This window comes from Hemicordylus capensis, chromosome 3 (genome assembly GCF_027244095.1).
Source record: "Hemicordylus capensis ecotype Gifberg chromosome 3, rHemCap1.1.pri, whole genome shotgun sequence".
NCBI lineage: Eukaryota > Metazoa > Chordata > Lepidosauria > Squamata > Cordylidae > Hemicordylus > Hemicordylus capensis.
In genome coordinates this window covers 30,511,186-30,538,868 of record NC_069659.1, presented here as the reverse complement: position 1 = coordinate 30,538,868, position 27,683 = coordinate 30,511,186, and the positions used below count along the sequence as shown (strand labels likewise).

The window sequence follows — 27,683 nt, the reverse complement described above, 5'->3', positions numbered from 1 at the left end:
GTAGGGCCTCATGGGTGCCACCTACCACCCAAATGTCTAGACAGTGGGACACTTGGTTGATTTTTAATTTTTTTTTTAGTTTTTACTGATTTTGAATATTTCTGTCATAGGAAACAATGGGGATTCAAAGCTGCCATATCCTAATCCTAACCCTAACACAGATCCCCAGATTTCATTAAAAAAACACCAAAAAATCCATTTTTGGCCTACCATTATACACCAAAGAATCCAAACACTTGAAAAATAGTAACCACACATTTTGCTCCATAACTCCACTTCTACAAGGGCTAGAGCTTAGCTCTTTTATAAAACTGAAAGCTGGGAATATGGGGGAATTAATAGGAGGGATCTGAATCTTGCATTGATTCAAATCAAATCAGGCATGATTCGATTTGTACCCGAATCTAGCCAATGGACCACAACGGTGATTTGTTTTGTCTCCAAATCACCCAAACCAGCTAGATTAGGATACAAATCGATTTCTACCCAAATCAATTTGCACATCCCTAGCAACCATCCCTCTCCCCTCCAAAAGCTAACGTGCTTCTGGGTTTGGAGGCAAGGATGAAAGGCAATTAGTGATGGGGATGCAACAGGCACAGAGGAACGGCTCCATGGCTTTCCATCTGCCCTGCTCAGTCATAGAGCAGCAGAGTGTGACGGAGCTCCTCACAAGAACTCGGTTTCCCACCTTTTGCTGTCCTGCCCCTGCTCACTGACCTGCCCACATTCATATCTCACTGCCTTGCTCAATGTCTCTCTCATTCTTCCTTGGAGGCGCTTGACTTCGGTGAAACTGTAAGTAGATTTTCCTTGCTTGGTCTCAGGAGTTAGGTAGGGGGAAGAAGGGAGGGCAAATGTTTATTTTTAAACATTTATATTTATGTATTATATTTCTACACTGTGCAAACTTAGGTCTCTGGGCAGTTTAAAACATTTTATTTATTTATTTAGCAAATTTATTGACTGCCTGACTTCCTTAGACTCGAGGCTGTTTGCATAAATTAAAAGAACAACGAAGATAAGAGAAGAAGTGTGTGTGTGTGTGTGTGTGTGTGTGTGTGTGTGTGGTAGGGGAAGTGGGGAGAAATAAAAGAAAAAGAACACACACACACACACACACACACACACATTAAAAACTAAAAGCCTGGCAAAATAGATAGGACGCAGGAGCTTCTTAAAGGACATAAGAGAGCGAACATTACAAATTTCAGGAGGCAGAGTGTTCCATAAAATAGCACAAAACCAATCAAGGAATTGTGTTGAATGTGGTGACCCAGCTAGAATTTCTTTAGCTCCAAAAGGTTGCCAGAATCAAATGAGGCAGCGCCAGGGGTGGAGGGGAGGATACAGCCAAGCTGTTCTCCAAAAAAAAGGGGTGCATCAAAAAGGCAGGAGGGGCACACTTCATGAAAATGTCCACTGACTTAGTGGGATTGACCTCAACTTGCCTAACCAGCGGATGATTATACAGGTGGCCCTTGTTATCCGTGGGGGTTCTGTTCTGGCCTACTGCTGTGGATAATGAACAAAACCTTGAGTCAATGGGAATTAGGGGGTTCAGTTCCTTGAGGTTAAAAAGGGGCTAAAAAGGCAGGGAGGAGGCAGAAAGAAGTGAAAAAAAGTACTGTACCACACTCTTCAATTCTCCAGCTGTCCAGCAATGCCCCCACCCAAAATTTGTCTGATTTTTTGTGAAAAATAGTGGGAATTTTTTTTCTAAAGATCCACAAAAAGGCTCAGTCCTGAAAAATGGTCACCAGAACAAAATAACATAAGAAAAGTCTTACTGTATCAGGACCAAGGCCTATCTAGTCCAGCATCCTGCTTCACACAGTGACCCACCAGATACCTCCGGGAAGCCCACATGCAAGAGCTGAGGGCATGCCCTCTCTCTAGGGGTGTGCACAGAACCGGCTGGCCCAGTTCAGTTCGAGTCCGGACTGGACTCAAACCTGACCGGCCAAGTTCAGTCTGGCCCACATCGGTCTCCTCGCTGGTTTGGTCCAGTCTGGGGGGGGGGGGGCGGGGGATCGCGGATTTGTTTTTATTTTTTTAAAAAAATAAAAATATATGTGGTCCCTTCGGGGGGGGGCTTCCTGTAGGCTGTGGTGTGCACATGTGTATGTGTTCCCACGAAGGTTCCCCCACCCCCCACCGGCCTCTGAAATTGCTGCCATGGCCAGGTAAAGCAACTCTTTTCAGCGCATTCGGGCCTCCGTAACTGAGTGCGGTGGCCATTTTGGCCAGTGCTGCGCATACCTAAATGGTCTCTGCGAGGCCTGGCATGGCCCACGGCCTCACAGAGGTCATTTGCATATGTGCGGTGGCCATTTTGGCAAAAAAATTGGTGCTCTGCATGCACAAATGACCTCTGTGAGGCCATAGGCCATGCCAGGCCTCGCAGAGGCCATTTACGCATGCACAGCTGCAGCCCAAATGGCCACCATGTGCAGTTATGGAGGCCTGAATGGGCTGAAAAGAGTTGCTTTACCCAGCTGTGGTGTTGATTTCAGAGGCCGGTGGGGGGAGGAGGAACCTTCGTGGACCCCGCTGTGGCCTACAGGAAGCCCCCTGAACGGCTTTTATTTTATTTTAACTTTTTTAAATAATTGATCGTTCCACGGACTTGTCTGGAGGTTCGGTTCCAGGCCTTACGGAACCAGGGTGGGGTTCGGTTCGATCCCCAAACCCCTAACCTCCAGACCGAATCCCCAAACCCCTGAACCTCTGGACTGGTCCGCACATCCTTACTAGGAGTGTGCATGGAACTGTCTGGCCCGGTTCAGTATGGTCTGGCCCCCCCACATCGAACCCCCCCCGGTCCAGTCTGGTCCCAAATTATTTGTTTTGTTTTATTTAAAGATTAAATTAGATGCTAAGTACCTTTAGCCCCTTCGGGGGGCTTGCTGAGGCCGCAAGTGTGTGTGTGTGTGTGTCCGTGCGGGTTCCCTCTCCCCCTGCCAGCCTTCTTCATCACCGCCATGCCTGCAACCTTTTCGGCCCTTTCGGGCCTCTGTACCAGTGCGCGGCTGCCATTTTGGCAGCCGCTGCGCATGCGCCAATGCCCTCTATGAGGAAATGGCGGGGTGAGGCGGTGATGAGGAAGGCCGGCGGTGGGAGAGGGAAAAAGCACGCACACACCCTCCCGTCTCTTCAGCAAGCCCCATGAAAGGGCTAAAGGTACTTAGCATCTAATTTAATTTTTTTAAAAAAATACGCGGACCAGCTGGACCGGACCCCTAACCTCCGGACCAGACTGCTGGACCGCCGGACTGCCGGACTGGTCCGCACATCCCTAATCCCTACCTCTCTCCTGTTCTCCTGCAATTGGTATTGGTATCTCTCCTGTTCCCTCTGAGGCTGGAGGAGGTCTAAAGCCCTCAGACTAGTAGCCATTGATAGACCTGTTCATGAATTTATCTAACCCCTTCTTAAAGCCATCCACGCTGTTGGCTGTCACCATATCTCATGGCAGAGAATTCCATAGGTTGATTATGCATTGTTTGAAAAAGTACTTCCTTTTGCCAGTCCTAAATTTCTTGGCAATCAGTTTCATGGGATGATCTCTGGTTCTAGTGTTATGAAAGAGGGAGGAAAAATTCTCTCTATCAATTTTCTCCATGCCATGCATCATTTTATAGACCTCTATCATCTCAGTCTTCTTTTTTCTAAACTGAATAGCCCCAGGCCTTGCTTCGTAAGGAAGGTTCTCTAGGCCCTGATCATCTTGGTTGCCCTCTTCTGCACCTTTTCTATTTCTACAATGTCCTTCTTAAGATACAGAGACTAGAACTACACTACAGTGACCAGAACTGCACGCAGCACTCCAAATGTGGTTACACCATAGTTTTGTATAAGGGCATTATAATATTAGCAGTTTTATTTTCAGTCCCCTTCCTAATGATTCCTAGCACGTAATTGGCCTTTTTCACAGCTATTACACATTGAGTTGACACTCAATGAGCTTTCCACCAAGACTTGAAGATCTCTCTCCTGGTCAGTCACTGACAGCTCAAATCCCATCAGCATATACTTGAAGTTGGGGTTTTTCATCCCAATATGCATCCCTCCCTCCCTCCCTCCCTCCCTCCATTCCTTCCTTCCTTCTTTTCTTTCTCTCATTTTATTTTATTTTATTTATTTTTATACCGCCCTTCCAAAATGGCTCATGGCGGTTTACAATTAAAACAAACCATTAAAACAGTAAAGAGCAAAAACAAAAATTAAATACAATATAACAACAATTAACAATTTAAAAACATTTTAAAACAACAATTAAACAATCACAATAATTAAAAACCCTGAAACCGGGTTAAAATATTAAAACCGATTTTAAAATCTTAGAAAGCCAGGCCAAACAAATACGTTTTAAGGGCTCTCCTGAAGGCTAATAGAGAATTCAAATTATGGATTTCCGCAGGGAATGCATTCCACAGTCCCGGAGCAGCCATTGAGAAGGCCAGTCTCTGAGTCGCCACCAGACGAGCTGGTGGTAACCGGAGACGAACCTCCTCAGATGACCTTAATGTGCAGTGGGGATCATGCAGAAGAATGCGCTCTCTGAGCGAACTCCGGCCTAAGCCATTCAGGGCTTTAAAGGTAATAACCAGGACTTCGTATTTTGCCCAGAAATATATCAGCAGCCCGTGCAATTGTTTCAAAATTGGCGTAATATGGTCTCTCCGGGTTACCCAAGAGACCAATCTGGCTGCTGCATTCTGAACTAATTGAAGTTCCCGAACTACATACAAAGGCAGCCCCATGCAGAGCACATTGCAATAGTCAAGCCGGGAGGTTACCAGCTGATGCACCACTGTTTTGAGGTCATCCTCTTCAAGGAATGGGCGCAGCTGTCAAATCAGCTGAAGCTGACAGAAAGCACCCCTGCCCATGGCCTCCACCTGAGATACTGTATACTTGTTAACATTGAACTGCACTTGTCATTTTGTTGCCCACTCACCCAGTTTGGAGAGATCCTTTTGGTTCCTTGCAATCTCTTTTAGATTTCACTACCTTAAATCATTTTGTGTCATCTGCAAATTTAGCCACCTTGTTGCTTACCCCAACTTTTAGATCATTTATGAACAAGTTAAAGAGCACCAGTCCCAGTACTGATCCCCGGGGGACCCCACTTTTTACTTCCCTCCACTTAGAGAACTGTCCATTTATTGTGACCCTCTGTTTCCTGTCCTTCAAACAGTTACCAATCCACACATGAACCTGTCCCCTTATCCCATGACTGCGAAGTTTTCTCAAGAGTCTTCAATGAGGAACTTTGTTGAAAGTTTTTTGAAAGTCCAGGTGGTTTCAATTGACATCAGAAGTCATTTCCGGCCACCCAGGAACCATGGATAGATGAATCTAGCCTACTTTTTAAACCACAGATAACAAGGTTGGGTCTACATTGCCTGACCATGAATGTTCGAAACTGTGGGTGACAGGATTGTGGATAATGAGGGCCACCTCTAGTGCTATCCACATGTTAAGTTCAACACTCATACAATCTGTGGTACAGTGTACACAGGTACAGATCTGTGTGGGTTAGTGTTATGTTGAACACAGATGCAGCTGTACACTTCCTGTCTGAGGGACTTGTACCTACCTTCTACTTTTTAAACAAATGTTTAAATGAATGCCATCCTCAGTGCAGGTACAACATAATATGACTGTTTTCATGATCCTATTCAGGTGATCAAATCCACGCTATCCAGGTGAATTGCCCAGCCAGGGAAAGAGAGCTGTGTACCCTCACAGTGGCTAGTTGTGTGTTTGTAAAGATCTAAGTAGGAGAATGGGAGACTGATGAGGTGTGAGCTGGGTAGGACAGGCACTGCCAACCAGTGTTCCCTCTAACTGGGATTCCTAGATGTTGTTGACTACAACTCTCATAATCCCCAAGCAAAGGCTATTGTAGCTGGGAATGCTAGGAATTGTAGTCAACAACATCTGGGAGTCTCTGTTAGAGGGAACACTGTTGCCAACCCACATTCTGTCTGTTCCCAGCATTTTTATTAAGGGTGAGTGAAAAGCTGTCCTACCCAACTCCCATATGATCACTCTTACTTCCTCCTACCTTGATCCTTGCAAACACATGACTGCCAGTCAGGAGCACATGGTTCTCCTATCCTGGCCAGACATTCCTCCAGCCCTGATTTTAGTTGTGGGAACAGCCCTACGTTATGAATAGGGCTCCTGTCTTGCCCTTAGTCAACCACTTCAGTCGGACTCCCTTCTGGGAAAGGCCAAGCCTAAGATCCAAGTGGTTTTTCTGTTCCCCTTGAACAGGCCTCCTGAACTTAGGCTCCCTCAGCTGATTTTGAACTACAACTCCCATAATCCCCAGTCACAGTGGCCAATAGCCAGGAATTATGGGAGTTATAGGACAACATCTGGAGGAGGGCCGAAGTTGAGCAGCCTTGCCCTAGAGAGCCTGAACTTATAAGGTGAAAGGGCCCCCTCTAGACCATGACACCCCATCCTCCAAAATGGGGTTGCTTCCAACACTTTTCCAGATTTTTTTTTTAAATTAGTGTTATCATCTGTTTCACACATCTTTTTTGCAATATTTAATGAGCATTTCTCCCCCCACTTCCTAGACCTGAAATTATTATCAAGGCAAATGGGTCACTAGAAATGTAGAGGGTGTTCATATAATGACCAAATTAGCTAGAGCCAGATCACTAAGATATATGGATCAGAACAGGGATTCCCAACCTGTAGTGCTCCAGATGTTGATGAATGACAACTCCCATCAACCTCAATACAATACTGTGGCTGGGGATGATGGAAGTTGTAATTCATCAACATCTGGAGTACCATAGGGTTGGGTTGGGAACCCCTGGAACAGAAGATTATTTGGGGAGGGGTTCTAGATCCGAAAGAGATCTAGCCAAATTCCCAGTCATTCTGAATTAATAACAATTTATTATGTTATCCAGAAATTCATACAACACAACGGGCTAGTTTTCATAATTGCAGCATTGTTAGTAGGATAGAAATAGGAGATTCTGGTGGCAAGCAGAGGCACTCTTATACCTGGATTTTGGGGCCAAAGTCCAGGGCCTCCACACCCCCTGGGCCCCCCAATCCTCTTTAGTCTGTCCTGGGTGGTGTGGTCTGTGCCCTCAAGAAACTATGGGTTAAAAAATGATGCTTAGCTTGCATTGGCTTGTGGCGGGGGTGGGGTGGGGGGTTGCTCCAAAGGCCTTTAGTTCCAGGTTCCAAAATTACCTAGGTGCACCTCTGGTGGGAAGCATGCTCCCATGGAGTGTGATGTGTGAACCTAGGATTTTTTTTGCTGATCTCTGTTGGGCAGCACAAAAATCTCACATGAGTCCCGCATGGTCAAGCTGACTTCAGATCCAGATTACGCATCTCAGCTCCATGTCAGCTCCATGTCAGGTTAGTGCATTTCCAAACAGAGATTGGCAAAAAATCCTGGGTTTACATGACACGCTCTGTGGGAAATTGCGAGTTACTTGGATGGGAATAGCCAATTCCCATCCAACTAACATTGCTGCAATTGTGAGAACCAACCTGATGTTTATAAGAGAGAATCTGTCCACTACTGTTGCCCTACCTTTCGCTTTGAATTGTAAGGTATTTTCTAGTAGCCAAGTGTGCTTTTCTGAGGACCTTGGAATCGGACAAGCCCACATTTCCCAGCACTTCTGAGATGTTTGTAGGAAGCAAATAGTAGTAGGAACAACCAGTCAGTCCATTTCTCATATTAACTCAAAGGAATTGCACCTTGAACCGGTCATCTGGTAGTAAGGAAGAACCAACTGTCCCCTTTGGTTTGGATTTGGATGGATGACTGTGAAGCTATTCACACAAGCATGAGAAATTGGGCTAAGGGAGCCTAGCCTGATTTCTCCTGGTCGACTGCTGTGATGGGAGCTGCTTGGCTCCCGGCAGCAAACCACCTAAAGCACCCCTATCCTTAAACGAGGTTAGCTGAGCTAGCGCTCCACTAACCCTGTTTGGTTGTTCTTGTGCTGCCACAGCCCAGCTCCACACCACACCAACACACAAGGAGACCCCCACCAGGAGGCTGCAAGCAGCCTCCCAGGCTTGGGGGCCTCTCCAGGATGCCCTGTGTGCTCATGCAGAATATCCTGGGATTCCTGAGGGCTGTGTGGCCCAGATCCCTGAAGCCCCTGCCAGCTCGGTGATGGAGCTGGCAGCCATGTGGGTGGCTGATTCGGCCATCCAGCTATGAGTGGCTGCTCATATGCGTGGAGAGCGGGCTAAGCCTGACAGAAGCTATTCTCACGGATCATGAGAAGAGCTTCTATATGTGAGTACTGACTGCTAGGATCTTCCCCTTTGTGGATGATGCTGTAGCTTAATGGTAGAGCATCAGCTTGTATGCAGAAGGCCCAGCTTCACTCCCTGGCATCCCCAGGTAGGATTAGGAAAGGCTCCTGCCTGAAATGTTGTGAGATGCCCTGAGCAGTAGTGTACTGGAGGGGCAATAAATAAATCTTGGAGAGCCGCTGTCAGTCAGTAGAGAGAGTTCTGAGCTAGGTGGACCAATGATCTAACTTGATATAAGGTCGCTTCCCATATTCCTATCTTTCCTCTACGGGGAGTGTCTGAAAAGCTCTGTGAAAAAGGATTCAGAGAGATATTGGCTGGAGGAGAAGGGACTTGTTATCTTTACAGTGGTAAAAATTCTCAAGATTGTTATCTTTCAACTATATTTCTACACTGCAGTTTAGAAAAGACTGTCTTCCATGGACTTCTCCATCGGCATCGTGCTCTTCCTGACCTTCGGCTGCATCTCTTCCCGAAAATATAAATCCGTCATCTCAGTGGAGAATGGATCTCCTTGGGGGAATTGGGGTCCAAGACACTTCTGTCCTAAAGGTTATGCTCACGCGTTCCAACTGAAGGTAAAAATCTCCTTCACTCCTTTTAGGAACCCCAGTGCTGAGCAGAAGTCACAGCTCACTCTCTCTGAACTTGCTTCCTTCTTTTCTTTCTGTACACTCCTCAGAAAATAGTTCTTGAACCCTGAAAGGAAAGCTGGGGAAACAGTAGAGCTTAGTAGGGCTGTGCAAAATGATTTGGGTACAAAATGATTTGTACCTGAATCTGGCTGATTCGGGAAATTCGTAGCCAAAACAAATCACCCCTGTCCACAATTGCCCAGATTCGGGTACAAAACAAATCACCCCAGATTCAGACCCCCAAAATTCAGAGATTTGGACCTCCATTTTGTGGCCTAAGTGGGTTGGGTGGTAGTGCCCAATGGGCTGAAGCTACAGTACCACCCACATTTCAAAGAAATTGGGCAAAGGGGTGATTTTTGTAATTTAATAATACTATTATTACATTAAGATATATGCATAGATAGTTAACACACACACACACAGACACACACACACACACACACACACACACTAAACACACACATGCTCTCAGAGGCGTATCTAGGGAAAATAGCACCTAGGGCAAGCACTGAAATTGCGCCCCCTGTCCAAACATCTGACACCCATCTTTCAGATAACTTTACCATAATATTAGCTCAAAAATACAAGTCAAGCTCCTTAATCTTTTAATATTTCAAAAACTATTTAGCAGTGGTCATAGCCAGACCAAAATATGCTGGAAACTACCAATTTCAGTATGCTGGGGCTGATGAAATACCCAAATACTATGTGGAGGTGTACTTGGAAAACTAAACAGAAGTGCCTGTCTAATTCTCTACTATGCATTGTAGCATCACAATTACATAAGTTTTAAAAATAAATGGAGAATTTGACTTTTCCCAGATACTCTGAAAATAATTAAAGGATATGCAGAGTAAACAGTTAAAATGAAAGAAAGGGAGCAAGAAACTCCCAGTGGGCCTTAATAATAAGGATTTCACACTGATTCAAAGACAAACTCACCATTAATATTTGTGACATCACATTTAACTAACTTATCATAAGAAGCAAAGTAAGAGCAAATGAATACAATCCTAGCTCATAAGCTTCAGCTCAGTATTCACAAGCCCTGATTCTCTGTACTGAATATTCTCTGAATATGAATATGTGTACAGTGACTTATATTATATTAATATTGTTTTTTTTACCTGTAGCCCCTTTGGGGGGGCTTCATAAAGGTCGTGGGGTTTTTTTTGCAAAGTTTCCCCTCCCCCTGCTGGCCTCTATGGCCTCACAGGGACCATTTGAGCATGTGCAGTGGCCATTTTTTAAAATAATTTTTTTTCCAAAAAAAGGCAGCTGCAAACAGATGGCTGCTGTGCATGCTCAAATGGCCTCTGCAAGACCTGGCATGGTCTAGGGCCTCAGAGAGGCCATTTGAGCATGTGTGGTGGCCATTTTTTTTTCATTTGTCATTTTTAATTTTTTTTTAAATGGCGCCCCCCCTTCAAGTGGTGCCCGGGGCATGTGCCCTCCCTGCCCCACCCTAGATACACCCCTGCATGCTCCCAAAAAGAGAAAAAGAAATTTAGCTGGCTTTGAACAAGCAAACCCCACCATGTTCATTTTCACAACTCCTCTTTGGTTTTTTTTTTTAGCTTACTGACACACAGACACAGACACACACAGAGAGTGATTAAGTAAGTAATTAAGTAATGAGTGAGTAATTAAGTAATTACTCATTTTAAGGAAGGAGGAAATTTGAAGATATTACTACCGACTGCCATTTCCTATTATAAAGGTAAAATGTGCTGTCAAGTCAATTTTGACTCCTGGTGCCCATAGGGCCCTGTGGTTTTCTTTGGTAGCATACAGAAGGGGTTTACCATTGCCTTCTCCCATGCAGTATGAGATGATGCCTTTCAGCATCTTCCTATATCGCTGCTACCCGATATAGTATTACTGGGGATTCGAACCAGCAACCTTCTGCTTGTTAGTCAAGCATTTCCCAACTGTGCCCCTTAAGGTGGCATTTCCTACGATAAATGCTCAATAATTTCTAAGTCATGCCAGTTATATTATCCCTTCCTATTGTTTTGTCCAACACTAAATGTCATGAGAAAGATGTCATGGGTTAATACTGATCAATATAAAGCATAATTTGATCTGTGGGAAGCTGTGAAAACTTTATAACCTTCTCATTACAAGGAATTTTACAAATAAAAATAACTGCAGATACACTGTATGCAGACTTTTTAAAATCTCTCTCTCTCTCTCTCTCTCTCTCTCTCTCTCTCTCTCTCTCTCACACACACACACACACACACACACACACACACACACACACCCTTACTTTAAGTAATTAATGTGTAGCATCTAGAATCAAAAGGACCTCTTAAAGGTTTCCATGTTTAAAATAATTATTAATTTCTTTTCTTTTACAATATGGCAGTGACTAAGCCAATTATTTGAATTACTTTTCTTTAAGATGTTAATTTTTCACCTTAACGTTGGTCAAAATGTTATTATATCTACCTTTGGAATGTTAGCTCTGTTGCATTTCTGCAAACCACATGCTCCTCCCCTGATTTGAAAACTGATGGCAAATGTGAATGAAGGAAAATTTTGTACCTTCATTTGACGTGGAAGCATTTTTTCAGTCTCTGCTCTCAGTCAGTTACCTCACCTGTTGGCCCTCCTGGACTGGTCTGGTTCTGTTTTTTTGTTTTTTGTTTTGCAATGGCAAGAGAATCTCCTCTCTCCCCAACAACAAGAAAGAGATACTGAGAGAAAGTCAGTCACACCACCATGTCCGTGTGGCTCCATGATGACATGGAGAAAAAGATTTGGGTGTCATCAGCATACTGATAACACTCTGCACCGAATCTTCTGATGAAACAGCAGCAGAAACAGGAAGGGGATACTTACCAAACAGTCTGCAGAATAATAAAAACAACAAGACTGGATAGCACTCATGTTGTTTTTTAAATAGTCCCTAAACTAGCTGAAGTAATAAAGAAGACAGTGATTGTAAGCGTGTGCAGAGGATTGTGAAGCTTTGCAGCATGGAGTTGGGGGGCAACTTTGAGGAATAGACTGACTAAACTAGGGGAAGCCACAGGGCATTTTTACTGAGTAGTGTATGTGTGTGTACTCAAAAGAGCACTTTTATGTCATGCAGAGAGACATCTAGACCCATTTCAGACTGTCTTTTGGGCGGGCTATGGGGTGGAGACTGCCTTGTCGGCCTGATGGATGATCTCCAACTGGGAATTGATAGAGGAAGTGTGACTCTGTTTGTCCTTTTGGACTTCCTGGTGGCTTTCAATACTATCAACCATCCTTCTGGAGCGTCTGAGGGGGCTGGGAGTTAGAGGCACTGCTTTGCAGTGGTTCTGCTCCTACCTCTCAGGCAGGTTCTAGATGTTGTCCCTTGGAGACTGCTGTTCTTCACAATCTGAACTTTTGTATTGTGTGCCTCAGGGCTCCGTATTGTCTCCAATGTTGTTTAACATCTACATGAAGCCGCTGGGAGAGATCATCAGGAGATTTGGCGCAGAGTGTTATCAGTATGCTGATGACACCCAAAACTCTTTTACCCTGTCAACATCATCAGGAGAAGGCACAAGCTCCCTAAATGCCTGCCTGGAGGTGGTGATGGGCTGGATGAGACTGAATCCAGATAAAATGGAGGTACTTATTTGTGGGGTCGGGACACGAGAGATTCATTCTATCTATCTATCTATCTATCTATCTATCTATCTATCTATCTATCTATCTAAAATATGTTTATACCATCCAAAACCTGTGTCTCTGGGTGGTTTACTATTAATATCATTTAAAACATTGAATCAATTAACAATTAATATCATTTTAAACATTGCAATTTTGATCTGATTGTTCTGGATGGGGTCTGTCTGTTCTGGTTGGGGCCACACTTCCCCAGAAGGAACAGGTATGCAATTTGGAGGTGCTTCTGGACACAAACCTTTCCCTGGTATCCCAGGTGGCCAGAAATACCTTCTATCAGCTTTGGTTGATACGCCAGCTGTGTCCGTTTCTTGAGATAAATGACTTCAGAAGAGTAGTACATCTGCTGGTCACCTCCAGACTTGACTACTGCAATGTGTTCTATGTGGGACTGCCTTTGTACCTAGTCTGGAAACTGAAGTTGGTCCAGAATGTGGTAGCCAGGTTGGTCTCTGGGTCATCTCAAAGAGACTGTATCACTTGTATCTTAAAAGTTCCACACTGGTTGCCAATACGTTTCCAGGCAAAATACAAGGTCTTGTTTATAGCCTATAAAGCCCTAAACAGCTTGGGCCCTGGGTATTTAAGAGAACGTCTTCTTCTCTATGAACCACATCGCCCATTGAGATCATCAGGAGAGGTTCGTCTGCAATTGCCACCGGCTCGTCTGGTGCCTACTCAGCGACGGGCATTCTCTGTTGCTGCCCTGAGATTTTGGAATGCATTCCTTGCTGAAATAAGAGCTTCTCCATCTCTTACAACTTTAAAAAAGGCAGTCAAGACACATTTGTTCACCCAGGCTTAATTAGATACAGTTTGAATAGTTTTATGGTTTTTAATAGTTTTAGTGGTGTTTTACATCTTAAATTATTGTAATGTTTTAACCATTTTATTTGTGTATTTTTTGGTTGTAAATTTTTTAAATATACATTTTGAAACAAACATTTATTTCAGTAAATTTAAGGACACATACACAACACATACCTTTAGTAAAAGAATGTCCAGAATTCCAAAATAATATTTTTATAGAGCCCCACTGGGCATAAATCTCTAATAGGATAAAGCATCCAGTTTGTATGAGGTCAGAAATGGCTTCTAAAATCATGATAGTTTGTTCCAAAGTTCCGCCACTAGGAAAATGTTCATTTACCAATGGCTTGAAATTAATCTTTTAAAACGAAGATTCTGGGCAAAATTGTCAATCAAGGCTAACATTTACTTGCATACTTCTGTGGCCTGGAAATTTGAGAGCAACTCTTGCTTGCACTCTTCTTGGGATCTATACCCCCATGATAGCAGTAGGAGATAGGAACAGGCACTCTTGGCTACCACACCAGTGGACATCTCCTGCAAGTGTACAGGCCAACTAAGGAACTCTGGGACTTGATCTTGAGACATCATGTTGCATAGGAATGGACACTGATCTCCATCTCTCAAACAACAAGCCCTAGAGTTTCTTTTCTTTTCTTTTTTAAAAAATGTGATTCATGTAGAGTTCTATGTTGGGCATAATCAGAATGAGTTTCTGCAGTGACAGGAGGGAGCTCCAACAGTCAGAACTCAGACAAAATTCTCTCCTCTCACTGTAGAACTCTGTAGAGTTCTACAGTTGGAGCTCCAACATGCCTGATAGACCTCCTCTCCTTCATTGCTGGGATTTTGCCATGAACATTGTCTGAGTTCTTCGTGTGGGGCATGCTTGTCTGTGTTTGAATATGTCTATGTACTGGCCTGGGGGTAAAGTTACAGTTTTGTTTTTCTGCTTCTTACTATCTTCTGTCTTGAATTCAAACTGAGAGATTCTCCCTCTCTCTGCATAAGAGACTGTTAGTCTGTTTATTGTTCTCTCAATCTCTCTCTCTCTCTCTCTCTCTCTCTCTCTCTCTCATATTTGTATACTACCCACAACTGAAGTCTCTAGGCAGTTTTCTTATCCTGTGCTTTTAGTTAGTAGTAAATATCAAACTCTTGTTTCTCAGTTAGAGTTGCTTCCTGTACTATTTATTACTTATCGAGATTAAGTAATTTCTCTGCAGCATTGGGTTATGAGCCCAGTTGTGAAGCAGTAGGTTGTGGGATAACAAAAGAGTTTTTAGGCAAAGAAGCTGGACAAGATGATTACTTTTGCATCTATGGAGCGGCTTCCCACTGTCGAACTGCTCAATGAAATCTACTAGAGAAAATGGTCCTTCAGAGTAAAGATGTTGCTGAATGCTTTTGTATTACCTTATATTCTGGAGGAACAGAGACCAACAGAGAATGAAGAGAAATAGTAATGGGATTCTGCATATGGGACACAGATTTCTGGCTGTAAGCAATCTGACAAGATTTAAGTCCTCTTATAATGTGCAGGTAAAATCAAATTAAACACAAAGCTCTTACAACCTCAGGCAAGGTATTAAGAGCACTTGGAAGCCATGCACCATAATAAAAACCAATTGAAACCCTGGGCAAAACATATGTAAGAAAAAACATGAAGGGAGAGTTGCCCAAACAAAGATGTTTGTTTTGGCTGTTGAAGAAAATACAGTAAAGAGCAAGATAAAAGAGACCTTGTATATTGAACAGCTGCAACCACCTATTAATGTTAGGGGGAAATGAAAGAGACAATGAGGTGGTTCCCACGACCTGCGGAGGGTTTGTGGGAAGAGTGGGCTTAGTCCGCTCTTCCCGCAGAAGAGCAGACAGTCTACTCTGGGTGGCCGCAGCAGCCACCCACATGGCTGCCGGCTCCGTCATGGAGCCGACCGGGGCTGGGGAGTTTGGGGGCCGCGCGGCCCCCAGACGTTCCAGCATGCCCTGCGTGAGCGTGCAGGGCATGCTGGAGAGAGCCCCAAGCCGGGAGGCTGCTATTCAGCCTCCCAGTCGGGGGTCTCCTCATGAGTAGCCACAACATGGAGCCGCGCCGCAGCAACTCATGAGCAGAAAAATGGGGTTTGCGGAGCACTTGCAGAGAATCAGAGCTCTGCAAAAGGTGAATCTACAAAAGATGGCAAGTCCAGACAACACTGATAGTGTGGAAGCAATTCAGGTCTGGTGTTGTGCTGCATACGTGACCTGAGAAAAACCCTGCAGAACGCAGAGGGACAGGGACAGGTGGGCAGATGCAGGAGTGTCTAGGCCAGGCAACAGCAATGTTGCATTTCTCTTATTAAGTTTGCTTCTCTGCATGGCAAAAGTAGATGCAAACATTCATGCTAGGGATGTGCAAGTCAGCTTGATTCGAATCATGGGTCAAATGGAACTGGCCTGGTTTGGGCACTCTGAGTTTAAACCAGACCGGCTCTGGTTCTAAGAACCAGTTCGTGGGCTGGTTCAAGGATATATTTGTAAAAATGAATCCGGCGAGGATTCTCCTTTCCAAGTAAAGGAGGATTCCCTAACATAAGGGGGCGGAGGAGAGAGAAAGCATCCTTAATACCTTTTATCTTCAGCTGGCGGTGGCAGAGAGTCTCGAGAGGCAGCAGGGGGAGGCAGCGGGGACTCCTTCAAGCCCTCCCGCCGGCTCCTGAATGACAGCCCGGTCTGGTCCCACCCCTTCATTTGGGAGGCTGGGGGTGGGGGCTTGGAGGAGCCCCTGTCACCACCCCTGACAACCTACAGAGACATTTTGCCACTGTGGCTACTGCCGTGGCCTGAAAATAAAAGGTATTAAGCACCCTTTCACTTGGTCTCCCCACCTCAAGTTAAGGAATCCTCCTTTACTTGTAAAGGGAAATCCTCCCTGGATTCCCCTTTACAAGTATACCCCTGAACCAGCTTGCAAACCAGTTTGGCCCGGTTCATTGGGCAAACCGGACCAGACCTAGTTTGTCCGGACCGGAATTGGACTGAACCAGACAAACAGGTTCCATGCATATCCCTAATGCATGCAAATGTGTTTTGATACAGATGTGAATACACATCCGCATCTATGGTCAACAGTTGCTGTGTGTAACCAGTTGCACATGACTAGAGCTAAGATTGCTTTATTGTTTAATTAGCCCATTGAATATCCAGTCCATTTTGACTTGTAAGCCAGAGTGCAGTGCTAATCACATTAAAAATGTGAGGGCTGTTCTCATGACCATGATCCTTCCTTCCTTCCTTGCTTCCTTGCTTCCTTCCTTCCCACATTTCCCACATACTGCCCCACATGCAAATCCCTGGGCGGTTACAATGTAAAACACAAAGCACAATTAAAACAGTTTGAAATACAGATATAAACATTAAAATCTATAAACTAAAAGCCTAACTAAACAGATAAGTTTTCAGGCCCTTCTTAAAAACATCCAGAGAAGGAGGGGCTCTAATTTTGTTAGGAAGTGCACTCCAAAGTCCCGGGGCAATCCTGGAAAGTGCCCAATTTCAAGTGTCCACCAACCGAACCAGTGGCAACTGCAACCAGACCTCCCCAGATCATCTTAATAGGTGGTGGGGTTGATGAAGAAGAAGGTGTTCTCTTAAATACCGTTGAACCAAGCCATTCGGGTCTTTATAGGTAAGAACATAAGAACATAAGAACAGCCCTGCTGGATCAGGCCCAAGGCCCATCTAGTCCATTATCCTGTTTCACACAGTGGCCCACCAGATGCTGCTCCACAGGCAGGAGTTGAGGGCATACCCTACCTCCTGCTGTTGCTCCCCTGCAACTGGTACTCAGGCATTCTGCCTCTGTGGTTGGATGTGGCCCACAGCCCTCCGACTAGTAGCCGTTGATATACCTCTCCTCTATGAAGTTATCCAAACACTTCTTAAAGCCATGCAGGTTGTTGGCTGCTGCCACATCTTGTGGCAGAGAATTCCACAAGTGGATTATGCATTGTGTGAAAAAGTACTTCCCTTTGTTGGTCCTAGAGTTCCTGACACTCCATTTCATTTGATGACCCCTGGTTCTAGTGTTATGGGAGAGGGAGAAGGATTTCTCTCTATCCACTTTCTCCACAACATGCATGATTTTATAGACCTCTATCATGTCTCCCCGCAGTCGTCTTTTTTCTAAACTAAAAAGCCACAGGTGGTGTAGTCTTGCCTTATAAGAAAGGTGCTATAGGCCTCTGATCATCTTGGTTGCCCTCTTCTGCACCTTTACCAGTTCAACATGTCCTTTTTTAGATGTGGTGACCAAAACTGTACGCAGTACTCCAAATGTGGTCGCACCATAGTTTTGTATAAGGGCGTTATAATATGAGCTGTTTTATTTTCAATCCCCTTCCTAATGATCCCTAGCATGGAATTAATTGGCATATTTCACAGCTGCTGCACATTAAGTCGTCACTTTCAACAAGCTGTCCACCACGACCCCAAGATCGCTCTCCTGGTCAGTCACTGACAGCTCAGATCTCTTCAGTGTATACTTGAAGCTGGGGTTTTTCGTCCCAATGTGCATCACTTTACACTTGCCAATATTGAACCACATTTGCCACTTTGTTGCCCACTCTCCCAACTTGGAGAGATCCTTTTGGAGTTCCTCACAATCCGTTTTGAATTTCAATACCTGAAAGAGTTTGGTGTCATCTGCAAATTTGGCCACCTTGCTGCTTACCCCTGCTTCTTTTTTCCCCCAAATTCAATTTTTATTGATTTTAACAATAGTAATATTGTCATTCATTACAAATAGACAAAAAAGTGGACTTCCCGCACACATCTCTTCGTGAATCATCAGCTATAAAGTTTACCCTTGCTATAATAATAATTCAAAGCATAAATTTAAAGCCTTACAAACACAGCTAATCTACCCAACCTGCAGTTTTTTTACTAAATTTCAAACTCTTCTGTAAAGTCCATAGTAGGAAAGTAGTTCTTTAGATACAGCAAGAATGGTTTCCAATCTTCTTTAAAACATTCCAAATTTTGGTCTCTTATTAGTGTTGTAAGTTTTGCCATCTCCGCATATTCCAAAACTTTTATCAGCCAGTCTTCTTTTGAAGGCAGTTCATTACTCTTCCATTTCTGTGCATATATAATTCTGGCTGCCGTAGAAGCATACATAAAAAGTGTTAAATTAGTTGTAGAAATTACACCTTGTGTTATTCCCAGCAGGAAGGATTCTGGCTTCTTAGGAAATGTCATTTTAAATATTTTCTTTAACACATTATATATCATATCCCAATAGGCTTTAGCGTTCCCACAGAACCACCACATATGAAAAAAAGTGCCTTCAGAATGTCCACACTTCCAACATTTGTTTGAAACATTTTTATACATTAATGCCAATTTTTTTGGTTTCAGATACCATCTATACATCATTTTGTAATAATTTTCTTTTAAAGCATAACATGCAGTGAATTTTAAATCAATTTTCCATAACTTTTCCCAGGCTGCCATTTCTATATTATGACCCACATCTTGAGCCCACTTTATCATGGTTTTTTAAACCACTTCCTCTCTTGTCTCCTCCAGAAGTAACAGTTTATACATTTTAGAAACTAATTTTTCATCATTTTCACATAATTCCTTCTCAAAACTCGAAATCTGATCCTCAAATCCAACTTTAAATTCTTTCTTATATATCTCATTTAACTGATGATACTGAAACCAATCTCTGACCAAATTTTGTATTTCAGTTAAACTTTTTAACTTACAATCCTTTTCCTGAAAATGTAACAAACCCTTATAGGTACCCCAATGCATTTGCATATTTACTTCTTTACGTGATAAAGCTTCAATTAGAGATACCCATAGCGGAGTTTTAGGTTCCAACCAGTTTTTATATTTTAGCCACACCCTCATTAAACTCCTTCTCACATAGTGGTTCAAAAAGTCTTTATGTATTTTGCTTTTTTCATACCACAGATATGAATGCCATCCAAACCTTCTATCAAATCCTTCCAAATCAAGTATTCTAGGGTTTCTTAATGTTATCCATTCTTTTAGCCACGTCAAACAAACAGCATCAAAATACAACCTTAAGTCTGGTAAAGTAAGACCACCTCTTTCCTTTGCATCCGTTAAATTCTTAAAATTAATTCTTGGTCTTTTCCCTTGCCAAACAAACTTAGTTATATCCTTCTGCCATTGCTTAAAACAAGTTAAACTGTTGATTATAGGAATAGTCTGAAAGAGAAATAACATTTTAGGCAGAACATTCATTTTCACCACTGAGATTCTTCCCATTAAAGACAAATTCATTTTAGACCATCTTTGTAAATCAATTTTCACTGTATTCCATATTTTAACATAATTATTTGTAAACAACAAAGAATTATTGTTTGTTAGCCAGACCCCAAAGTATTTGATTTTCTTCTCCACTTTCAGCTCACATTTCAGAGAATCTGTCCTTAGATTTCTGATCCATATTTTTAGTCAGAACTTTAGTTTTGGCCTTATTTATATAGAATCCAGACAACTGTCCAAATTGTTGTATTTTTTCCAAGAGTCTTCCAATCTTGTCCATTGGGTTTTCCAAAAAAACCACAATATCATCCGCAAAGGCTCTCAACTTGTAGTCTTGTTTCCCAATTTTGGGGCCACATAATTTATCATCTTCTCTAATACTTCTACAAATCACTTCTAGGACCAATATAAAAAGCAATGGGGAAAGTGGACATCCTTGTATGGTCCCTTTATATATTTCACAGTTGTCTGAATATTATCCATTTATAATAATCTTAGCATATTGCTCTGAATAAATTGGCCTAATTGCCCTAATAAAATTGTTGCCCACACCCATTACATCTAATAATCTCCACATAAATTGCCATGAAACATTATCAAAAGCTTTCTCTGCATCCAAAAAAATCATCGCCATCTGTTTATCATTATGTTTTTCATAATACTCCAATACATTCAGGACTGTTCTCACATTATCTCTCAATTGTCTCTTTGGCAAGAAGCCAGCTTGATCTTAATGAATAAAATGTCTTAAAATAACCTTCATTCTTCTTGCCAAAATGGCAGCAAACAGTTTGTAATCATTATTTAGAAGTGAAATTGGTCTATAATTTTTGACTAACGTTAAGTCTTGATCTGGTTTTGGAATTACTGCAATATTTGCATACTTCCACGAATCCGGCATAATTCCATTTTGTAAAATGTCATTCATAGTCCATTGAAAGGGCTGTAAAATTTGATCTTTGAATGACTTGTAATACAAAGCTGACAATCCATCAGGTCCTAGGGCCTTGTTGGGCTTACTTTGATTTATTGCTTCTGTTATTTCCATGATTGTTATCAGAGTGTTCATAATTTCTATTTGTTCCTTAGAAAGCTTTGGAATATTTTTGGTCTTGAGCAACTGCTCAATTTTTTTGTCATCAACTATTTTGCCTTTATATAATTGTGAATAGTATTTAAAAAATTCAGCTCTTATTTTGTTTCCATCATAGGAAAGCCCATTTTTGTAAGTATTTTAGATATGAATCCCCCCCCCCGATCTAATTTTCCAAGCTAACAACTTGCCTGGTTTATTTGCGAACTCAAATGTCCTTTGCTTAGCATACTTCAAATTCCGTTCTAGTTCATTTGCTACTAACATAGAGCGTTGTTGTAGTAACATTTTGATAGCTTGAGTAGCCATCTTCTTATCTTTAACCCATAATAATTCTCTTTCCTTTTTGGAGATCTGCATCAATAGTGTCTCTTTTTTCAATCCTCTTTGCTTTTTAAAATATGCATTTTGCTTTATGAAAAAACCTCTCATAACCGCTTTACTTGCATCCCAGATAATTTTATTATCCATTCCTTGATTTAAATTCAATTCAAAATAATCCTTTAACTTCTTTTTGTTTTCTTGTTTTTCTTGTTTTGCTTTCTCTACAACATCTGGTTTTTTTCAAGAGGTATTCATTCAATCTCCAACGAAATGAAGTCGTTCCTTTCTTCTTCCATGTGAAAACAAATTGGATTGTGATCTGAAAAAGTCCTGGGTAAAATATCAATTCTTTTCATACATGGTATAATAGCTTTAGATGTCCAAACCATATCTATCCTTGAATGTGATTGATATCTTTCAGAGAAATAAGTATATTCTTTTGCATTTGAGTTTTTAATTCTCCATAGATCGTAAAGGTCCATGTGTTCTGCTAAATAAAAAAAAATGCTTTAGGAAGTTTACCTTGTAAATTCCTTTCCAATATATCTGATTTTCTGTCCAAAGATGTAGAAACAACACCATTAAAGTCTCCCAATATAATCAAGTTGACATTCGCTAACTCAGCCGTCTTTTGATCCAAATAACTATAAAATTCAACTTTCTTTTCATTAGGGGCATAGATTCCAATTATCACCGTTTAAATTCCAGAGATTAGAATTTCCAATGCTAGTAGCCTACCTTCATCATCTTTAAAAATCAATTTGGGTTCAAATTGTTGGTTAACATAAAATACTACCTCCCCTTTTTTTCTTGTCTGAGGAAACAAATTCTTGTCCAAGAGCCTTGGTAACTAAATTTTTTTTATCTTGCTTTCTAATATGTGTCTCCTGTAAACACACAATGTCCAAATTTTGTTTCTTAAGAAAATGAAAGACTCTATTTCTTTTTGCTTTTGTGTTCAACCCATTAATGTTCCAAGAAAAAATCCTGTAATCTCTGTTAGCCATCTGGTCTAATTTGAATTATGTGTTGAGGGAGCTGAATGCTCAGAGGATAAGTTTTTTTGTATTTCCGCCAGAATTCTTGCACTTTGAGGAGCTCAGTGAATCTATTCTTCTTGCCCTTATAAAAGAAAGAAACTCCCTCCGGTATTTCCCACCTAAAACGTATTCCATTGGAATTCAAAGCATCTGTCAAAAATTTGTAATCCTTACGTTTTCTTAGAATTCTGGCTGGTATTTCTTTCAAAATTTTTATCTGCTGGGTTTCAATAGTAAGGGCTGTAACAAAATGAGCCGGAACAATTCGCTCAGTAATTGATTTTGAAGTAAATTGTGCCAAACAGTCTTTAATTAATTTATTCCTTGTAGCAAAATCCGAGTTTAAACGAAAAGCTACCTCAATCTGTGGCTCCATCTCTTCAGCTGAAATTCCCAAAAGTGATGCAAGCTTCTCCCCAAGTAATTTTTTGATATCTTGACCAGCTCTTTCTGGAATGCCTCTGAACCTTAAAAATCTCTCTTTTTGTCTAAGTTACAACAATGCCATTTGATCCAATAATTTTTCCTTGTCATCTTTCAGTGACCCCACTTCATTCTCTAAAGTGTCAACCCTTGTTTTGAATCTTTATTGTCTTGTGCTAATTTCTTTACTGTTTCTTCAATATTTGATGTTCTATCATTTAATGTCTGTGTATCTTGTTGGATTTGCTGTATACTCTGTTTCAATTGAAACATATCAGTACTAACTTGTTGAAGAGTAGTTGCGTTTGTTTGGAGTAAGTGTTTCATATCTGCTAATGTCTGATCCATATCTACAGGCATTTTGACTTCCCCCACACCTGAACTTGGAAGGGAAAGTTTCCTGGACTGTGGATGTATCTGACTTTGGTGTAGCTTTTTTTGCATTATCTTTTTTTTCCTCCTTCCCCTTTCGTAGTATAGAGGAGAGAAAAAAGAGTAGAGCACTTTCACAACAGGGTTTAATGTCCTTGATCTCGAGAGAGAAAGTAAAAGCCTGTGATCATTTCCCAAATATAAACAATTCTGCACCACAACTCATATATCTTATCACTGGCAGTTCAGTTTTCTCACAGTAGTGTGAAACGCCTTTTTGCTGTAATTGGCTAAGTTAGTGATGGACAGCTTCAATGGCAAATAGCAAAACTCCTCTTCCATGAATTTTTTCAAATAGCAGTAAAGTAAAAAGAAAAGTAGTTTCCACTAATAAGATCTTTATCCAAATATTGAAAACTTTTAAGCATCGATTCAACTCTTGAGTTCCAATATTTAGCAAGAAGATTGGGTTCCCCTCCTTAATTATAGCCAAAGAAAACTTACAGCCGCGTCTTGTAGTTCTGTGATATCTTTCCAGCAAACGCAGGAAGAATTCCAGCAAGTTGTCATCAATCATGTAGAAAGGTGAGCTTCTTAAACTTTAAGCAATTAATTAAATCCAAACCGTAGAAATTGGCGGCCAGCCAGCTTCGGTCAGAAAGATTTCCGAGAGAGAAGTAATCTTGATTGAATCCAGCCCCCACCGCTCTACCTAAGACATAACTGCGTCCTCCAATGCGGCTCTGAATTAGGGAGCTGGCATAAGGGGGAACAGTGGTTTATCTTGAAGTCAACCCTTTAATCCAGGGTGAGATGGGGGGGTTGAAGCCTCAAAACCCCCTTAATTTCTTCTCCTCGGTTTCCCCATCAGGGAAGCGTGCAGCTGCGTTGGCAGTCCAACCGGAAGACGCTGCTTACCCCTGCTTCTAGATCATTTATGAATAAATTAAAAAGCACCGGTCCCAGTACAGATCCCTGGGGGACCCAACTTCTTACTTCCCTCCATTGTGAAAATAACCAGCACTTTGTATCTTGCCTGGAAACTTATTGGCAGCCAATGTCGTTCTTTTAAAATGGGTGTAATATGATTTCTTCGGGTAACCCCAGAGACCAACCTGGTTGTTGCATTCTGTACCAGCTGCAATTTCTGGACTATGTACAAAGGCAGCCCAACCTAGAGTGCATTGCTGTAGTCACGTCTGGAGGATAAGAGCATATGCACCACTGTTTTAAGGTTTTTATCTCCAGAAATGGACGTAACTGGCATCTCAACCAAAACGGATAGAAAGCCCCACTAGCCACTGCCTCAGCCTGAGAAACCAGGGAGAGGTTTGGGTCCAGAAGTACTCCCAGACTATGCACAGGGCAAGAGAAGCCTCCCATTCTAGCTCAGGAGCGATTCCCATTTTCGGCTCATGTTTGAGTTAAAATCAAGGTTGGAGCCACTGGCAGTGATCACAGGCTAAGCAGCAGCTGGGCCAGAGGGCCTTCCCTCCTATTCCATTAAAGACTTAGGATCATAGGAAGCTGCCTTATTCAGTCAGAACATTGGTCCATCTAGTTCAGTATTGTCTACACAGACTGGCGAAAAAGAGGGGGGGAGGAAATCGGACTGTGACAACGAAAAACAAATATACAAATAATATAAAGCAGCCAAACACTGAAAATGTATATTAAGAAACAATGAACCAATAATTAAATAATCAATAACACTAATGAGCAAAAATCATTAATCCATGCTAAACAAGAATAATAATATATACAGTAATACTCAAGCCATCTCATGATACATAATGCAAAAATTGCCATCTCATGATACAGAATGCATAGATTTTAGCATATACAATGACAGTCAGAGATTTCCAGAGGAGGTGTGACTGAACAAGGCAAAAATAGGGCTTCTAGATGAAATGGGAAAAGTCCAATGTCATAATAGAAGTTCCAAATAACAAAAAAGCAACAACGAGGTGTGGACGTCATCAGTCAGCGAATTAACCCCCTTATGCCCTTTAGGAGAATGCAAACTGAACATATAAGGATGTGGCTGAACAGGGCAAAAGAAAGGGTGTGTGTGTGCTGGCTTATATGAGAGACGCTCAATACCATCCGCACAGGAGTGAAGGTTTCAAATAACAAACATGCAGATTGCAGAGAACCCGTTGAGCATGGCTTCCATAAATTAGATGTCATGAATCAAAGATAAAGCCAACTGCATGCCCTAATGCAGAAAAACAAACTTCATGGATCAACGTCGAACGGCTCTTCCGGATATTCACTGTTTCACCCACAAAGCTTCATCAGCCTCCTTAACCTCATTCCTCGAGCTTAATGCAGTCTTGCAGTATTATCCAGCAAGACCGGTAGCAGCTTCTTCAAGGTTGCAGGCAGGAGTCTCTCTCAGCCCTGTCTTGGAAAAGCCAGGGAGGGAACTTGAAACCTTCTGCACTTCCCAGAGTGGCTCCAATCAATCCCCTAAGGGGAATATCTTACAGTGCTCACATGTGTTCACCCATTCAAATGCAAACCAGGGTGGACTCTGCTTAGCAAAGGGGTCAATTAATGTTTGTTATCATCAGATCAGCTCTCCTCCCCTGGTAGTGTGTCCTGTTGCTGGATAGGAGGGAACACTCTGACCCTGCCTCCGCATAGCACACAATCACTGCTGGCGCTTCTGACCTTGTTTTTAATGGACAGGAAATCAAATATTGGGAGCACACACAGCTCCCAAACTAAGGTAGGAACTTTCTCCTATTCATAATCATGAGAACTAGCCTACAGAGGCATGCATAAATGGGGAAAATATTGTCGCCTTGTATTGTCCACAGCTTTATCACCTTCTCTTCCTTCCTTCTCCTCTAGGTACACGATCACCAAGGTCCTCAAGCGTGGCAGGATGATACAGGCCTGAATGGCATCCGTCTGCACTGTACTGATGGCGCAACCATTGAATCTCAAGTTGGAAAGTGAGTGACTTTTTTGCTTGCTTTTCCTCTTTGACTTTGTTGCATAGAATGTGGCAGTGGGAGGGGTGTGGCTGAATTCTTTGCTGTTATTCCTCCTCTGACGTGCAAGGAATGACTGGAATAGATACACTTGCTTTTGATTTATTTACAAAATAACATAAGAGCCTTGCTGGATCAGTCCCAAGCCTATCTAGCCCCACATCTTGTTACTCACAGAGGCGGGTCTCACGATCAGTGAGACCCGCTTTGCAAGGGTTTGTGGGAAAGCGGGCTAAGCTCACTCTCTCCACAGACAATCAGGAAGCCCTGCCTGGGTGGTCTGATCGGCCACCCACACGACTGCCGGCTCCGTTATGGAGCCGGCAGGGGCTTGGGAGTTCAGGGGCCACACAGCCCCTGGGAGTTCCAGCATGCTCTGTGCAAGCACACAGAGCATGCTGGAGAGACCCCCGAGCAGGGAGGCTGCTGCTTTTTAGCCTCCTGGTCGGGAGTCTCCTCATGAGTTGCTGTAGCATGGAGCCGCGCCGCAGCAGCACACAATCCGTTAACCCCATTTAATGGAGCACTCCCTCTGCTAACCTGGGCTAAGGGGAGGGCTTCTCAAGGGGTTTACACGAGCAGCAAAAATTGGGCTACGCTCTCCTAGCCTGATTTTTGCTGGTTGTGAGAATAGCCTCACAATGGCCTATCAGGTTCCTCTGGAAAGTCCACATGAAGGAGCTAAAGGCATACCCCCACTCCTGCTGTTGCTCCCCTGCAATGGGTATCCAGAGGCATCCCACTTCTGAATCTGAAGGTAGCCTATAGTCATCAAGATTAGTAGCCATTGGTGGACCTGTCCTCCAAGAATTTGTCTAAGTGCCTTTTAAAGCCACCCAAACTGGTGTCCATCACAACATCCTGTGGCAGAAAATTCCACAGATTAATTATGTGCTGCAAGAAGAAGTATTTCCTTTTGTTTGTCCTAAATTTCTCAGGACATCTTCATCATTGTCTTTTTTGGCAGGTGGGGAACTTGGAGAGTGAATGATAGTTGCCCCGAAGGCAACCTGCAGCAATTCTCTCTGCAGGTAGAAGAACCCCAAGGGCTCCTTGACGATACAGCAGCCAACAATATCCGCTTCAGATGTGAATTTGGCATTGCTCTGGGCGGTCGTGGACACAACTGGGGGAAGTTTGGGGCCTGGAGTAAGAGCTGTGCCCCTGGCTTCATATGTGGGATAGTGACTAAGATGGACGTTGACAACGGTGCTGGTGACGACACAGCCCTTAATGATGTGAAGTTCTACTGCTGTGACTGAACCACAAGAGACTCAGTCTCTTACAACACAGCTGCCTGTGTTCAAAAATATGAATCTCAATGACAATTAAATCTTGAACTAAGAGTTGTCTTTGTCTTTTAAAAATCTCAGTTGCTTAACACTCTATGGGGCTATTTTTATAACTAGAGGGGTGGCCAACTCATCTTCCCCCAGATGACCAAGTGAATTTTGCTGCACTGCGCCAAGCAGTGTGGATCTCCAGAGGCCAGGACATGTCATCTTGGCCTCCAGGAATCCGGCCTCTGAAAACCACTGCACTGAGGGTGGTTCATTAGGGGATTCCCCCACCAGACAGTCACTCTAGGCACCTGTCTCTGTGTCTCCTTGGGCTGTGTGCAGCACTAGGAGACACACACGATCCCAGCAGCTGAGTTCTTACATCCTTAACCTTGGTTAAGAGCCAGACTCTGAAGTGGGGTTAG

General features: G+C 42.7%; 1 protein-coding gene across 1 annotated transcript; it reads left to right on the top strand.

The window, feature by feature from the left end:
• The first annotated feature begins 775 nt into the window (after positions 1–775).
• LOC128351907 (vitelline membrane outer layer protein 1-like) lies at positions 776–27,282 on the top strand. Its single transcript, XM_053311930.1, has 4 exons — positions 776–798; positions 8,722–8,900; positions 25,836–25,939; positions 26,946–27,282. The coding sequence occupies exons 2-4, from the start codon at positions 8,742–8,744 to the stop codon at positions 27,238–27,240; spliced, it is 558 nt and encodes a 185-aa protein (XP_053167905.1). The 5' UTR covers positions 776–798; positions 8,722–8,741; the 3' UTR covers positions 27,241–27,282.
• The last annotated feature ends 401 nt before the right edge of the window (positions 27,283–27,683 follow it).